We start from the raw sequence: 16743 nt of genomic DNA on the forward strand, positions 1-16743 counted from the left end.
TGTCAGGGCTTACCCCACAGTATGTCGGTAGCATTTTATTCTAGAACCATGTGGATTTACACCAGTTAGGACACATCCACAAGATTCTGGTCTCCCTCTGTGCGTGGAAGAGATGGAGGCCTTGAGTCCTTGCTGTGTTTGTAAGACAACACAGAGCAAAACCTGCCGTGTCATGATTTTCCATATTTAGTGTGTACCGCTAATTCAGTTACGATTTTATCAAGGATTATAGTTTTTTTTAAAGATATGTTTTTTAAAAGAAATCTCTAAGCCGTCCTGTACTGAACACAGTGCCAAGGGCTACGCTAAGTACATCACTTACATCTTCAAGGGCTCAGCATATCATGATACCTAGAAAATACTGTCACCTTTATGGAAGTTAAGAAACTGAGGTTCAGAGAGGTTAAAATCTTGCCTCACATTCCACAGAGTAGAGCAGTGGAATCCAGGCTCGAAGTCAGAGCTGTCTTTTGTCAAAAGCTGTGCTTTCCCACCACGCTGCCCGACATTCTTCAGTCCAGATGTTCCATTCCTGGGAACTTGTCCTTTGTATCCTAACACTGTCTTCTTCTGCTCTTTTAGAAAATGTGGAGCCCCTATCCCTGGCCGTTTACTTCATTCTGATTCTCTGAATCTGTGACAGCCATTTGTGGTCCAGAGAGAATCCCTGAGCCTTAAAATACATACTTGGGTTGTGCCTCAGCCCTTGGAAGTTAAGAGGTGAAATTAAAAGGCTTCAGCGCTGAAGCGTTGTCCTAAGTTATGATTTTCTTGCCACTGGGGCATTCAAGAAAATTCTGGGAGTAATGCCGTAAGTGTACTGTGTCTAAAATACGATTTGATGATCTGCAGTGACCCACATCAACAGTAACAGTCCATCACTTAGGATGTTCAGTTGCCTTATTACTGGACATCTGGAGAACACATTTTTCCTTCAACAAGGCAGAGAGGAAAGGGAGTTTCTGCCGTCCCTCAATTGTATTTCCATACACAAGTTTTTTTCTATCTTTTTGGGACCTTCTTCTGGACTCCCTGCATCTTGTAAACACCCAGCAGATATTTGCTGAACCCATACTATGAGTCGTTCGATAGACTGCAGGTGGATATGAAAAGGAGTATATAGCACGGAAGCTGCAGTGACTTAAGAAGGGGTGAAGTAAGACCAGGGCAGAGCTGCTCATGGCGAGTGAGAAATATAAAGTGTAGCAAGAGCAGTGCAGATCCAGTGCTTTTAAAAGACTCTCTCAGGAGCCTGAGAGATGCTGCCGGCAGGGAAAGTCTGAGAAGGCTTCCTGGTGACGGTGACATCTTGGCTGGACCTTGCGGGGAGGTGGGTTTGGTCAAGCAGGTCGGCGGGGGGATGGTGATGAGAGAGCAGGATCAGGGGCACAAGCAGAGGCAGAGAACTGGCTGGGAGACCCTCCAGGAAGACCTTCCCTTAGACGTGGACTCTGCACCTGACCGAGGGGAAGGCTGAGCCACTACCTCTCGAGTCCCTGGGCTCTGTCGTCCTCCACTGCCTTGGGGACATGCTGCTCAAAGGTGGGGACGGCTCTGCGTTTTCCCAGAGCTCTTACCGCCCGGGCCCCGCTGTCGTTTGACATCTTAGGCTCCTGGAAGGCTCGCACTTGGTACATCGATTATCCACCAGCAGTGCGTGGCAGAAGCCCTGTGCAGCTGAGAGTCAGAGAGAGGAAGAAGGCGGGAAGAGGTGCGGCCTTCACACCCGGGGTGGGTCGCAGCCCTGCTCACGCCTTCTTAAAGCATAGCATCTAAACCCCACGCATCCTGCAGTCGCTCTCGGCCAGGCTGGGGAAGACCCCGATCCTCAGGCACCAGCTCAATAATCGTGACTCTGCGTGGGTTTTCCTACCACCGTTTAATAACTACGTGCGACTGCATTTCTATGAGGCTCGGAGGCAAAGAACAGAGAACAGATCTGCTGGGTCCTTTTTATGATTTTCTTAATTTCTTCTCTTATTTGCCTGGCTTTATTTTTTTGTGGACAAGGATGACAGAACAGTTGTTTTGAACCTGAACTGTATGCTTTGCCCATTAAACTAGCACCGTACCAGTCACATTTAGCTGTTTCCCTAGTAATGTTTAAAGGTCAGATCACCTTCAGGTCCAGTCCTCATTTTAAGAACAGATACAGGGTTATTGGTTACGGCCCTTTCAAAAAGCGAAGCTTAAATTACATGGCTGTTGAACCAAAACCCTGAGCTTGGAATATTGAAATTTCCATTACATGAGATAACTTTTCTCCTGAACTGTAATTTTATAATCACAGCTCACTGAGTCGATTGAACGAATTTAGATTCATTCAGCCCTCTGTGGTTAATAAAAACATCATGAGCCCAGTGAAATACTGGTTTAAGTTAAGTCATGTTAAAGCAGGCTTCCTATTGTTAATACATAAATATTATATATATTTATAATATATTTATATTATATAAATATATATTTATAATATATTTATATTATATATATAAATATAATAAATATATTTTATATATTTATTTTTATTTATATATACAAATATATATTTATAATATATTTATATTATATAAATGTATAAATATATATATTTATATTATATAAATATATATATTTATATTATATATATTTATATATTCTGGAGGGATTGTAAACCATCACTAGACTAGTGTTTTGGGATTTTTGTGTTAATTATGTTAAACCAAACGGGTAAGTGGCATAAAAACAATAGGATGTTTTCTGAAATAAAAGAAATGGTTCCACAAAGATCTTACTCAGCAGATCTGTAGAAATATGAATGGTATAAGGAACTCAACAATGGGGTCTCTCGAGAGGTGTTGGGACGTTCTCTCGCCCCCAAAACAGCTCTGCCCCAAAGCTAATAATCTGAACATCACCAAGTCTGATGCGTGGACCCACAGACTCACAGAGCTGGGGGCTTTGATGATTTCCTTCCTCATCTAAGGGACCCCGGCTTCACTAGTCACATTAACGCCGACGTCGGGGTTCGGTGTCCAGCATGGGTCCCCCAGTCCTTCCGTGCGGAGGGGCGATGCTCCCTGGATGGCGGCGGTGGCAGGGGGCGTGGCTCGGTCGCTGTGCCCAGGGAAGAGCAGACAACAAGTAGAGTGACCCTGAGGACTCGTAGGCCACGTGGCAATGCAGTGGACGAGGAGGACATGGGCCACAGAGAAACTGCCCCTGGGTCTGCAGTTTGCCCAGGAGTCCCCATCAGCAAAGACAGCACATTGAAGACCAGAGCTAATGATGATGCTTCTGAGCGGCACAGCTGCTACAGCCTCTGAGATCTGACCAGTCCTCCAGGGAACGTACAGCCACTGCTTCCAGACCCCTGCCAGGACACACAAGCCTGGTTGTGTCCCGGCTCTTGCTAAGGATGTGGTAAGTGCCCGACGGAGATGTCCCCACACAGCCCAGCCACCCAGTGGCCGCAGGCAAACTGGAGTATAAAAAGAAACGTGTGCTCAAGAAATGCGAAACGAAACGAAAATGATAAAGCCAGAGGTCCGGAAGCGAGGGGGTTTGTGGAAGCAGCCGTGTCCCCCAGCCTGCTCTACGAAATGAGTCAGGCGGGAATCCCAAGAGATCCCGGAGTAATACATCTTCAAATGATCGTTTCAAACAGTCTGCCGATTTTAGAAAAACCCACCTCGAATTTTGAAAGAAAAGAATAGTGTAAATGTTGTCCTGGCATTTCACAGCAAATTTAGATAGAATTGAAAATTGTGAAACACGCGTGAAAAATAAATTAAAGGAGCAAAGTCAGTTCATCCAATTTCTTTGTACATCAAAGGCCAGGGTTGTCTCAGGTTCGTTGTAGGTTTGCATTCTGATGAGCATACGTCCTAATCTGTAGCTCTTGAAAGAAAGTGTCTAAACTGTGACAAAATTAGGGAAGGATAGTGGAAAAGAATAAATTGAATTTTCGCCTCAAATTCCTTGCAATTATAGGAAGCTATTTACATTATAGGTATCAGATAGAATCATCCCCATTCACTGAGCAGCAAATTCTCCTGCCATTTGCCATCAGGTCATTAGCTACACTCTCACAGCCATTATCTCTCTCTAGCAATAATCAATTTACACCCTTTATAAGTCTCCACTGCATTAACTCAACACCCACATATCACCCACCTATCCATGTTGTGCTAAAGATGATAAACGGAAGTACTTTACATTAACACTTCCGTGGAAGTACATTTAAAGAAGAATATGAAGATTGGGGATTAAAACCTCAAAATGGGTAAAACTGATTGACTTTTTAAATTGGGATTGACATATATACACTAATATGTATAAAATGGATAGCTAATAAGAACCTGCTGTATAAAAAAATAAAATTTAATTAAAAAAAAAAGAAACTGAGGCGTTAGAGAAATTAACAATAAATAAATAAATACCATTTCAGGAAGCATAGAGTCAGTGAAAAGAAGTGCACTTATCCATGAGTCACTTCTATATATTCCTGCAGTGACAGCTTGATTAAAACAAGTCTCTTGAAAGGTTTTCATCAGTCATGCAAGTTATAGGGGTTTACAAGTGAAAATTCAACTTTTCAAAAACAAAGCTAACTCTTCCACTTAGCAGCAGTGGGACCAGAGCTGCAGAAACGTATTCAGTTTGGGGAATCAAACTGGGAACAAAGTAGGAAGTATTTTCGGCCCTTCCAGGAGGTGCTCCAACCCCACTGCCCTCGTGCAAGGCTGCAGGCAAAGCAGACAGAGGAGGTGGGCGGGATGGGGGGGTCTGGGGGAGTAAGCCCCTCTCGCAGTGGATTGGTAGGAGACACGAGGGCCCAGGTGTCAAGATGCTGACAAGACTATTTTTTTTTAAGCCTGAAAGGATGCCAGAGTGTTATCCAGCTAACTCACTTGTATTAAAAGTTGCATTTTTAATTCTTCATATTTTAGGAGCAAGCTAGAACTGGATGATATTAGGGAACTATTCATTTCTTAGGGGCGGTCATGGCGCTGTGGTCGTACAGGATGATGGCAGATGGGGCTCTGGCCACAGCTTATCCAAGTGGGTCAGGAAAATAAACCCGCTCCGAGATTGGTGATTCTAAGGGATGGGGTGGAGGTGCTTGTGATACTTTCAAGTTTTCTGCGTGTGAAATTTGCCATAATAAAACTTTGGAGAGCAACAATCTGGACAAGTAAGAAAACACAGGCAAACTAAGAAGTGTTGCAGTCCATTAACTTCCCCAGGAGAGCGTCGTGTTACGAACATGTTGTCTGTGGGGCCACATCCTCACCCTGTAAAAATGAAGGCTGTGCTATCCCTTCTGTTGTGTGGCTGATTTCTGTTACATTAGGATGTGTCCTCAGCACCCCTCACAGCAATGGGTTTATTTCTGGGACATCAGTTCCAACATGTGACACTTGGTTACGTGGTATCGAGGCCCTTCCCAACGGTGTCTGCGACTCCGTTCCCTTCGAGGGAGGCCGAGGAACAGGGTCTCAGCAGCTGTGTGGCCAGGCTCAGGAATCAGTCTTTGATGCCACTTTCTAACGCACGTTAAACGTCTCAAGTCATTTTATTGAAGGCTGCCTGTCAAAATTACTAATGTTTGGGAAATTGGGGAGAAAGGTAACGAAATTGAGTTCACTTCTCTGGACTCAGGCTCCACCTCTGTGGAGATGCCAGGTCTCAGGCGCCACCCCAGACCCCCTGAGTCAGAATCTGCCTGGAACCAGACCCCCAGGTGACTCACGTGCTAATAGGGTTGGCTTCTGTGGGCTCTTCTCCAGATAAAACCGCAAGGACGTAAGCATTCTGTCCAGAGTAAGTACTTAACTAGCCTGTTAGTGGTGATGGCTGTGTCTCTGCTTCGCGACGGACGCACCTCCAGGCTAAAACCCCCTTTTTCCTGAAGGCTTGCCCGCAGGGCACTGGAGACAAGCTTGCGCTGCTCTCCTGAAAGCCTGAGGGAATGGCCAGCCTAGCAAACTGGCCCGACTTTGAGTTTCAGGGGTTCCGTGTGGCTGTGTTATCTGTGTTCTGCACAGAGTCTCGAGGGGGACCCAGAGGAGAAGATGCTTCTGGCCATCAAAGGAAGATGCTGTGTAAGCTCAGTGAAATAGCTGGGAACTGTTGCTTACAGACGAAACATCAGAGATAAGTGGGCCTGGGTATAGTCGCCAGAAATGTTCTCCTACAGATCACTACGTGCTTTTGAGAATCATGGGAGCTGGGATCCACCAAAGCTATTATTTCCAAAATAATGACGACGTTTACACAGGCTAAGGAAGGATTGGGGCAGAAAGATGGGAAGTATGGAGGCCCCTGGAGGTAGCAGGTGTGGGTTTTTCCCACAAATTTCATGCCCAAAGTCTTTTATCTGCCCAGTGAAAATTAGCTGTCACAGCTCTCGGGTAATTGGTTAAATCCTTTCCACTGGCAAAACTATATTATTTACATTTTTAAGTGCTATTTGATTAAAGTCTTACAACTTAGAAATTGTTTCTGGATTAAACTGACACTTCCAACCCCCTGAAAGCTGAGCTGGCCCACAGGGTGCCCCGAAGCGGGATGTTCTCACTACCACCGAACGCGGCGCTTCCACGGGTCAACGGATGGTGATGTGAGCAGGTCGGGGGAACTGGTCACCCTGCTGACCCCCGAAGGGCTTGGTGGTGTTAGCAGTACCTTTCTAAGCTAAATTTCCCCCAACACTGAAGTATCCTAGTAGCTGGCATTTGGTCGTCTTTTTTTTTTTTTTTTAACATCTTTATTGGAGTATAATTGCTTTACAATGGCGTGTTAGTTTCTGCTTTATAACAAAGTGAATCACTTATACATATACATATATCCCCATATACCCTCCCTTTTGCGTCTCCCTCCCACCCTCCCTATCCCACCCCTCTAGGTGGTCACAAAGCACCGAGCTGATCTCCCTGTGCTATGCGGCTGCTTCCCACTAGCTATCTATTTTACGTTTGGTAGTGTATATATGTCCATGCCTCTCTCTCACTTCATCCCAGCTTACCCTTCCCCCTCCCCATGTCCTCAAGTCCATTCTCTAGTAGGTCTGTGTCTTTATTCCCGTCTTGCCCCTAGGTTCTTCATGACCTTTTTTTTTTTTTTCTTAGATTCCATATGTATGTGTTAGCACACGGTATTTGTCTTTCTCTTTCTGACTTGCTTCTCTCCGTAGGACAGGTCGTCTTTGAATTTCCTTCCTGCTCAGGAATGGAGCAGACGGAAAGACAGTTCAGCCCGTGGCCATACTTAACTGAACAGTTTCACCTCCAGTAACAGAGCTGATAGAATAATAGCTTTTGCTCTTTGGATCATATCCCCTTTGTGTGACGCTTTTGCTTTTGTTTTTTAATTGACCTTGTTTTTTTTTTTAACAGTTCTCGGGAAAATCAGGAGCGCTGTTGGCAGTGCCCAGCTTCTGATGTCGCAGAAATTCCAACAGTTTTACTGGCTTTGCCAACAGAACATGGTAAGTGGATCCTCAGGTAACCTCGGCCCCTTGTAACCAAGCTGAACGTCCGTTCTTTCTGTGCTCACCGCGTTCCCGCCTGTTAAAAGATCCCTGCACCTGTGCAGCCTGGTGAATGAGTAGGGGGACACTCCCAGCTTTGGGGGTGATTTAAAAGTGCAGCCAAAGCAGAGAGGCCATGGGGGTATGGGCAGGGGAGGGGCAGGGGTGGGAAGGAGTCAGGTGTTTCCCCAGCCGTGAAGGGTGTCCTCTGCCACCTGGCTGTCCCCCAGGGGACCCCAGGATGGAGGGGAAGCGTAAATCACTGTCACGGTGGGTGTCACAGTGAGGACAGTGCTAGGAGGTGGCTTGAATAGAAACACGTAAACAACCACAGTGCAAGAGATTAGGAAGAGATTTTAGAAATAATTTGCTCTTTATATGTTACAGTCAGGAGTGAACAGAAATACCATGGACTAAATTAGGTAATAGGGTTGGCATTAAACTTGGTTCTGATCTTCCTGAAAAGATCAAGGGGACACTCTTACCTATATGTATACTATACTACGTATAAATAAATATAAATATATATTGTTACACATTATCTGACTAAAGAAAATATTCACTTGATATTATTTGGAGAAGTAACTAAACAGTAATCACATTACTTTACAGGTTCTTTTATTTATAATCCATACACTGACTTCTTTCAGACCAAACATTTTCATTGAAACACAAGTAGGTCTCTGCAGGTCTCCCATAGCAATGGTTCAAGGTGATTTGATTTCGTTTTGTTTGGCTTTTAAATGTACAAGGAGGCGTGTGGATTTACAGAACGTTCTTCCACATCAAAGGCAGCAGAGCACGTCAGAGTTGCCAATTTATCCCTTTTCATCAGGATCATTAAAAAGTATGTTTTCTCTGATATTTTCCAATTAATCCCATTCAAGTTCATCATGAAATTTAAAGAGTTACCGCCTGGTTGCCTATGACGTGCAGTTATAATCAACATTTAAAAGGGGAAACAGGCAGGTTCCGAGTCCCTGAAAGAAACATACCGCTGCGGAAACATTCAGTTATTATGTTTACTGGGCATGTTCTAGCGTCCTCCGTCGTGTGTATTTAATGGATCATCTTTAAGGAATTGATTTAGGCCGTTGGAGAGCATGGTCCATATTCCACCGAGTCTGGTGGGGAGGGTCGTCCCCATCTGCAGCACCCTACACTCAGCAGAGACACATTATTCAAGCTTATAAAACCTGCATGTCTTCTCTGCCAGAGCGGCTGATACTAGACTTAAAAATTATCCACCCTCTTATAGTTTTGATCCCTCTTGTACATGTCAGATTGCGTTTTGTGTTAACCTCCAAAAGTCTGGCGTGACTGCTTCCATTTCTTTTGACCTCCGTCTAGGATTAGACCAAAAGAGTCTGGAGCATGTGTTGGAGGAGGTCAGGCTGGGGCCCTCAGCAGGCCTGTCAGCAGAAATGCTGAAATGCTGACAGTACAAGCAGGGGCCTTGCTCAGCAAAGCCACACTGTCCAGACTTTGCAACTTTAGACCGGTGACTAGTTTTCAGTCAAGGAGATGCGTCAAGAGCCCACCAGCTATTTAGGATGGACGACACCGGGCAGGACCCACCCTTGAAGCTGGCGGGTCGATACCGGTACCTCTCAGGCCAGCAGCTTAGCACCCCAGAGCAGGGAGAAATGGAGTCACGCTCAGACCGGCCGGTCTAACAGTGTACTTGAACACGACCCACGGTCTCTTCTCAGCCCTTCTCAGGACACACAGCTCCCAGAGAATGTTCCGGAACATGGAGCCTCAGAGCCCACAACCCACCTGGACCCCACGGCCTGCGATTAGCAAGGATGCATGGCTCTGTACACGTTGCTGGGGTAGGGGACCGGCCTGGCTCACCACTGACATGAAAAAATGAGACTTACAAACAGATCGGGCGCCTGAATGTCCAGACTTACAAACAGATCGGGCGTCTGAATGTCCAGACTTACAAACAGATCGGGCGTCTGAATGTCCAGTGGACGCAGACGCAGTGCCTCCCGTGCAGAGCCAGACCCTGGCTGTGCCCAGTTCCACCGACGCCACGGCCTCTGCTCCCTGGGAGCCCAGAGGACAAAGGTTTCGCCGGTCCAGCGGGGAGGGCAGGTGACCACAGAGTCCACTCTCGGGCGACATGAGCCTCAGCACAGCCGTGGGGCAGGACCAGGGCCCGAAGTCCCACTTGGGGAGCCGTTCCATCCCCCGGACATGTTCAGGCCCCATCACGCCTGCACCTGTGGGAGAGGACGTTGTACTTGTGTCATCTTCCGGAAGAGCAGCTGAGGACCCCCCTTTGGGGGGAGGAGTCCCCCCAGCCCCGACTGTCCAGGGAGCCCCTGTGCACCCCTGTCACCTGCAGAGCACGGCCCGGAGGCAAGACCTTCGCTCTGCTTTTCTTCACAAGCAGTGGCTGAGCTCAGACAGGCAAGTACATGACAACCCAGGCGACCGGAGGAACCTCCTGCCCCAGCCCCTGCCCCTGAGCCTGCACCTGACCTTGCACCTGAACCTGCACCTGCCCCTGAACCTTCCCCTGACCCTGACCCTGACTCTGACCCTGACCCTGCACCTGACCCTGAACCTTCCCCTGACCCTGCACCTGACCCTGACCCTGCCCGTGAACCTGCCCCTGACTCTGACCCTGACCCTAACCCTGACCCTGCACCTGACCCTGCACCTGACCCTGAACCTGACCCTACTACACCTGACCCTGAACCTGACCCTACTACACCTGACCCTGACCCTGAACCTGAACCTGACCCTGCACCTGACCCTGACCCTGAACCTGCACCTGACCCTGACCCTGCACCTGACCCTGCACCTGACCCTGCACCTGCCCATTGGGCTCCTCGATCCACACGCCCAGTTCGCCTCCTGGTGGCTCAATGGAGAACGAGCTTCAAACCGCAGACAATGGCCCTGGGTTGCAACTTTCACTCCAGACAGAGAAGGAGAAAACAAGGGCATTTTGTGCAAGTCGCTTGGACAGTGGTTCTTACCGTCTGCCCTCAGGTCAGCACAGCTGCCATCTGGCTGCATCAGCAGAACAGACGGGGCTCAAAGAGTGACCTAGTGGATGTGGAACCAGGACTGAACGTCTGTGTCCCCAAACATTCACATGACGAGGTCATGAGGGTGGGACCCCCATGCTGGGATCAGTGCCCTCATAACAGAGACCCCACAGAGCCCCCAGCCCTTCCTCCACGTGAGGACACAAGAGAGAAGACGCCGTCTGTGAACCAGGAAGGGGGTCCTCACCCGACACAGGATCTGCCAGCACCTTGACCTTGGACGTCCAGCCTCCAGCACTGGGAGAAGTAGACTGTGCTGTTCATAAGCCCCCAGTCTGTGGTTTTCTTGTTCTCTCAGCCCAGATGGACTAAGACAAAGGTTAAAGGAAGTTTAAACCCAACCAAATAGAAGTTCCTGATGTGCTCCATGGGGAGGACTTGTGAACAAGCCGGAAATGGCACATTTTAAGCAAATTCAGATAAATGTTTACCTATCAGAAATTTCTCTGTCTGTTTAACCTGAGATAGCCCCACACTGAATCAAGGGAACCACACCAGAAAAATTCACACCCTTAACCCGAGGGTGGCAAACTCAGGTGCCTGCAGGCAGGTCACGCGGCCCGGGGAACTCGAGGCCGTGGTCACCAGCCAGCGCTGGGCGCCAGGGGCGTGGCCAGGCCACCGTAGGGCCCCCCTCTGCTCCTGTGGAGTCACCCAGCTTTAAGTAGAGACAACTCATTGAAACTGCACATACATCAGGCGCCATGTGCAGAAGCAAACCCACCTTGGGGCCACATGCGCCCATGGCTGCCCGTGTGCCGCTCCATGACATCACCTGCACGTTCCAAGGGCGGGGACCTGTCCCCGAGACAGTTCTGACCCTTCAGGAGATCGACATGCCTGCCCTCCCTCCACGTGGGAGCGACGAAATATACATGGTACATTTGTAGGGCGTCCCTGACCTTCAGAAGCAGGGCTGAGACCGCTCAGAGAACAAACAGAAACGGCCGTGGCTCCAGGCCCATCTCCCCAGCGCCTATGACCACCGGCACCACTGCAGACCCTTCCTGGGCGCCAGCTTCCCAGTAACCCCACAGGCGACCAGAACCCTGGGGCCTGAATGAACGGTCAAGCGGCTGGAGCCTTAACATGTACCACCATCCCAGGTTCCAAGAAAGCATTTTCAAAATGAAACAGTGAAGGAATGTAACTACACGCGTATTCTTCAGTAGACTTTATTTTTCTTCTTCTCATTTCCTCCAGTTGTGTTGTGATATAATTAACATACAGCACTGAATAAATGTAAGGGGTACCACATAATGATGTGACTTACATACATCATGAAATAATTATCACTATAAGCTTAGTGAACATCCATCATCTCCTATGGGTACAAAGGTAAAGAAATAGAAAAAATATCTTTTCCTTTGCAGTGAGAACTTTTAGGATTTACTGTCCTAACAGCTTACCTGTATAACACACAGCAGCGTTGGTGGTATTTATCGTGTTGGGTATCGCGTCCCTAGCACCTGTTTATCCTGTAACTGGAAGTTTGTACCTTTTGACCCCCTTCTGCCACGCCCCACCCCATCTCCAGTAACCGCAAGTCTCATCTCTTTTTCTAAGAGTTTGTTTCTTTGTTTTTGAAATACAACTGACCTACAACACTGTTAGTTCCTGTTACAAAACATAGTGATTTGATGTTTCAAGCTGATCACCACAGTGAGTCTAGTCACGATATGTCATCACACAAAGGCATTACATAATTATTGACTGTATCCCCCACACTGTACATTTCATTTATTTTGCAACTGGAGGCTGGTAGCCCTTAATCTCCCTCACCTATTTCTCTCTTCCCCCCACCCCCTTCCCTCTGCAACCAGCCGTTTCTTCTCTGTATCTATGACTCTATTTCACTCATTTTGATTTTTGTTCACTCGTTTTGATTTTTAGATTCCACATATCAGTTAAATCATACAGTATCTTTCTTTTTCTGTCTGACTTACATGTTGTTTCAAATGGCAAGATTTCATTCTTTTTTATAGCTGAGTAGTATTCCATTGTGTATGTATGTATATATATATATCTCCTTTATCCATTCATCTGTTGATGGACATTTAGGTTGTTTCCACGTCTTGGCTATTGTATTGATAAATAATGCTGCTATGAACGTTGGGGTGCATATATCTTTTAGAATTAGTGTTCTTGTTTTCTTCACATAATACCCAGACGTGGAACTGCTGGATTGTGTGCTAGTTCTATTTTTAATTTTTTGAGGAACCTCCATACTGTTTTCCATCACGGCTGCACAAATTTACATTCCCACCAGCGGTGCACGAGGGCTTCCTTTTCTCCACGTTCTCACTAACCTTGTTATCTCTTATCTTTTCATTGGTAGCCATTCTGACAGGTGTGAGGTGACAGCTCATTGTGGTTTCAGTTTGCATTTCCCTGATGATTAGTGATGTTGGGCATCTTTTCATGCACCTGTTGGCCATCTGTATGTCTTCCTTGGAAGACAGATCCTCTGCCCATTTTCTTAATCAGGTTAATAGACTTTAGTTTTTAGAGCAGTTTTAGGTTCACAACAGAATTGAGTGAAAATACAGAAAAATACAGAGAAAAATCCCATACACCCCCTGCCCGCACACACCACAGCTTCCCCACCATCAGCATCCCCACCAGGTGGTCCTTTATTACAACTGATGGACCTCCAGTGACACATCACCACCCAGGGTCCGTGGTTCCCATCAGAGCTCACTCTCGGTGTTGGACATCCTATGGGTTTGGACAAATGGATACTAACATGCGTCCACCATTACAGCATCCCACAGAGTAGGTTCACTGCCCTAAAAATCCTCTGTGCTCCACCTGGTCACCCCTCCTCCCCCCAACTCCCATGGCCACTGGTCTTTTACTGTCTCCATAGTTTTGCCTTTTCCAGCAGGTCCTAGAGTTGGAACCATACAGAATGTAGCCTCTTCAGACTTTTTAACTGTCAGCAAATACTTAAGGGAACTCTTCCTGAATCCTCGTGGGCCCTCGGGAATATCTTCACCCGATTCTGAACTCGTGGGGCTTCTCCCTAACCCGCTTCCTTGGGAAGAGCAGCCCCGCCCCCGCCCTCCGAGTTCTCAGCAGCTCTAACTGCGCCTATGTGTCGGCAGGACCCCAGCGCCATGCCCAGGCCCACCTCGCAGGACCTGGCCGGGTACTGGGACATGCTGCAGCTGTCCGTCCAGGACGTCAGCATGAAGTTTGACGAGCTGCACCAGCTGAAGCTCAGTGACTGGAAGGAGTTGGCGCCCCCGGAGATGAAGGTAACCCCCCACCTGCCGCTGCCAGCTCCCGGCGTTCAGGCCACGTGCTCCAAATGCCACGTTATTATGTGTGTCTCGGTCTTTGATTAACAGTACGGGATCCGAGTTTCAGGGATAAACCCATGTGTGCGTGATCGGGGTGGAGCTAAAGTCGTCAGCATGTGTAATGAGACCCTTTCTTGCTGACGATTCCCGGAAGACACCAACAAAACTCACGTTGTCTGCCGCGGTCTGGTTTCCGGTAGGGTCTGTCCCCTGTGTTACCGCCATCAAACCTCTGTTTGGATGGTACTGAGACGGTTTCCCACCGGGGAAGTTTCAGTTCAGTTACAATGCCTCCTGTGGAGATAAACTTTCCAGTTGCGCCTCTGCAGTTGAAGACAGGGAACCCTTGAAACTTTCCTGAACAATTTGAGGATGTAAACTTCCTGGCCCTGAAATAGGCTGAAACTGTCCATTAAGTTTGAACCTATGGTTTCACCTCTTCCCTCTAGAGATCATCTTTACTGGGGCTGATAGATAAGTGTGAATTAGCTATAAAGACATTGACTTCCTAACACATGTTAGAGAAGTTCTACGTAATCATAATCTGATGTTTCTGGACAGACATTATCAATTAAAATGATAAAGAAAATTAATCCAACATACTTGGGACAGTGGTGTTTAACATGTAGCTCAGGGTGTATATCTAGATAGTTAGAATGAAAGCAGCAGCATCATCGTCCATTTTCCCAGAAACGTGCTGCCACCATCGTCGTGGGGCTCCAGGCTGGAGGCCATCGCTCCATTGCGGGCAGCTGAAAAAGTCCTCACCGCAGATAACGGGGCTGAGGGGCCCGCAAACCATCAGGTTGTACATAAGCAAGTCCAGGAAATCTATGGTTTGGTTTTGAAGTGAAGGAAATCATAAGTAATGATTCCAAATGAAAAAGTTCTTCAAAGAAATCACTAAAAATACAACTTATTAAACTAGTCTGATGATATGCAAAAATCCTCCCTATTTTGCATTCTTCGGTAATTGACAGCTAATATAATCCCTTCCACCTCAACTAGTACACAGAGAGTAGTCCTCAAAATGAACACGGTTCCTGCTGAGGGTACAGCACCCCGTCCAGAAGGTGAGCAGCCCTTGAACGCGGCCGAGGCTCCGTGTCCTGCACTCGGGACACAAGTCCTGATGCTCTGCCTCATAGATCTGCTCAGCCACCTGCCCCCCCCGCTTCCACTGCAGGAAGCCTGTGAGCCTCTTGAAAACGGAGACTCACAAGAATGGTTGATTTCTTACAGTCCCATATTTCAGAGGCTGCGAAAGGAGAGGAGAGAGATAGATAATCACAGTCAAGCACCTAAGGTAGGGGTTAAATTTTGAAATAGCTGCAAGTCTTCACGAATTAATTACCCCTGATTGTACCCCTGCCAAAAAGCCGGGAGGGACGTTGCTTCTGGTCCAAGTCATTTTAAAATAAGTCATGGGAACAAAGTTTCAGACACCAAAACGATCTTCCTGCCAAAAACAATAGCACACAACATCAAGATTCTGCCATGTGTTCACCTGAACCTGTGCTAATGGCCAAGCCCGGGCCCATCTCGTGCCCTTCGGATTCTTTTGGAGGCTGAAGGGAAAGAGAGGAGTGGGTGCCCCCCCTCAACAGCTATCTTCTCAGAAAAGGCAGCATCCGGGCCCCGTATGTAACATCCCCTTTCCTGACAAGGATACTGGTTGCGGAGTTCCCGCCCTCCATCCACTGGGAAGGTGCGGCCTTGTTAGCGAGGGGCCACAGCAAATAGAGAACACAGTGTGGGACACAGGCCTTCCACCAGGACCCTTGCAAGCATTGTGTGTTCCTTTGCTGCAGAATTGTGCCATTTCTCTTTCTGGAAGAGGCATACACGTATCTTGGGGTGACTTGTTTGAGAACACGAGCTAAGGGTCAGAAATAGTTGTTTGCATCCTTTTACCAAGGAAGTGAAACATCATATGTAGTTCATGTCAAAGGGCTTAAGGCCCATAGTAGGGAATCTGGACATCGGTTCCCTGGGACACCCTGCGAGAAGGTTTCCATGTCCTTGGACCTTGGAGTCTGTTGAAAAGACTGTCGCGTAGGACAGGGCTGTCAGGTGGCATCTTCCGAGACCCCTGGGAAACTCAAGAACGTGAGCCTGTGAGCACTTGTCAAGTGTTCGCCCAGCAACAGGGTCAAAATAACTCTAAGACTAGGGCGGTGTCCCACGCACACATGCAGGATGGATGTCCTCGTGTGTAAACACTTCCCCCCCCCCAGGGATCTGGGGGCAGGCACAGCACGCCCACCCCGGGCAGGGTCACGCGGCATCGGGTGGGCGCGGGGCTGTGAGCTGGGGGGACGGCCGGGCTCCTCTGACTGCCCCAATTTTGACTTGTGATGCTTTTCAGGAAGAAAGAAAGGTCCCCCCTCCAATACCAAAGAAGCCCCCCAAAGGGAAACTTCCCATCACCAGAGAGAAGTCTCTGGACCTGCCGGACAGACAGCGCCAGGAGGCCCGGAGGCGTCTGGCGGCCGCCAAGAGGGCAGCGTCCTTCCGCCAGAGCTCGGCCAGCGAGCGGGCCGACAGCATCGAGATCTACATCCCCGAGGCCCAGACCCGGCTCTAGGGCTCCGGGCCCGCCCCTCCCTCCCCTTCTTCCCATCACCCGCGCCGTGCATCCCATCCCTGGTCACTCCTGTGTCACTCCTCCAGCGAGCTCGCCCCGGCTGTTGTGTTTGTGCCATAAACACCCTGGAACACCCTGACGTCCACGGTTTGCGAGCTCACGGCCACGACGACTTCTCCCCGGATGGCCTGGCTTCCCGTCAGCAGGGAGGGAGAGGCGTGGGGACACCTGACATACCCACTCTGTTCTCAGAGGGGTACGAGGAACACCTCT

The 16743-nt window shown here is 48.3% G+C and overlaps 1 protein-coding gene across 1 annotated transcript in view; it reads left to right on the top strand.

The window, feature by feature from the left end:
- The window catches only part of DLGAP2 (DLG associated protein 2), a 146293-nt gene extending 129823 nt beyond the window's left edge, over positions 1–16470 (top strand). Inside the window, exons 10-12 of the mRNA XM_060136277.1 lie at positions 7377–7468; positions 13686–13838; positions 16252–16470. Of these exons, the coding sequence (XP_059992260.1) occupies positions 7377–7468; positions 13686–13838; positions 16252–16470 (464 nt within the window). The remainder of the gene's footprint in view (positions 1–7376; positions 7469–13685; positions 13839–16251) is intronic.
- The last annotated feature ends 273 nt before the right edge of the window (positions 16471–16743 follow it).

The sequence above is a fragment of the Lagenorhynchus albirostris genome, chromosome 21 (genome assembly GCF_949774975.1).
Source record: "Lagenorhynchus albirostris chromosome 21, mLagAlb1.1, whole genome shotgun sequence".
Taxonomy (NCBI): domain Eukaryota; kingdom Metazoa; phylum Chordata; class Mammalia; order Artiodactyla; family Delphinidae; genus Lagenorhynchus; species Lagenorhynchus albirostris.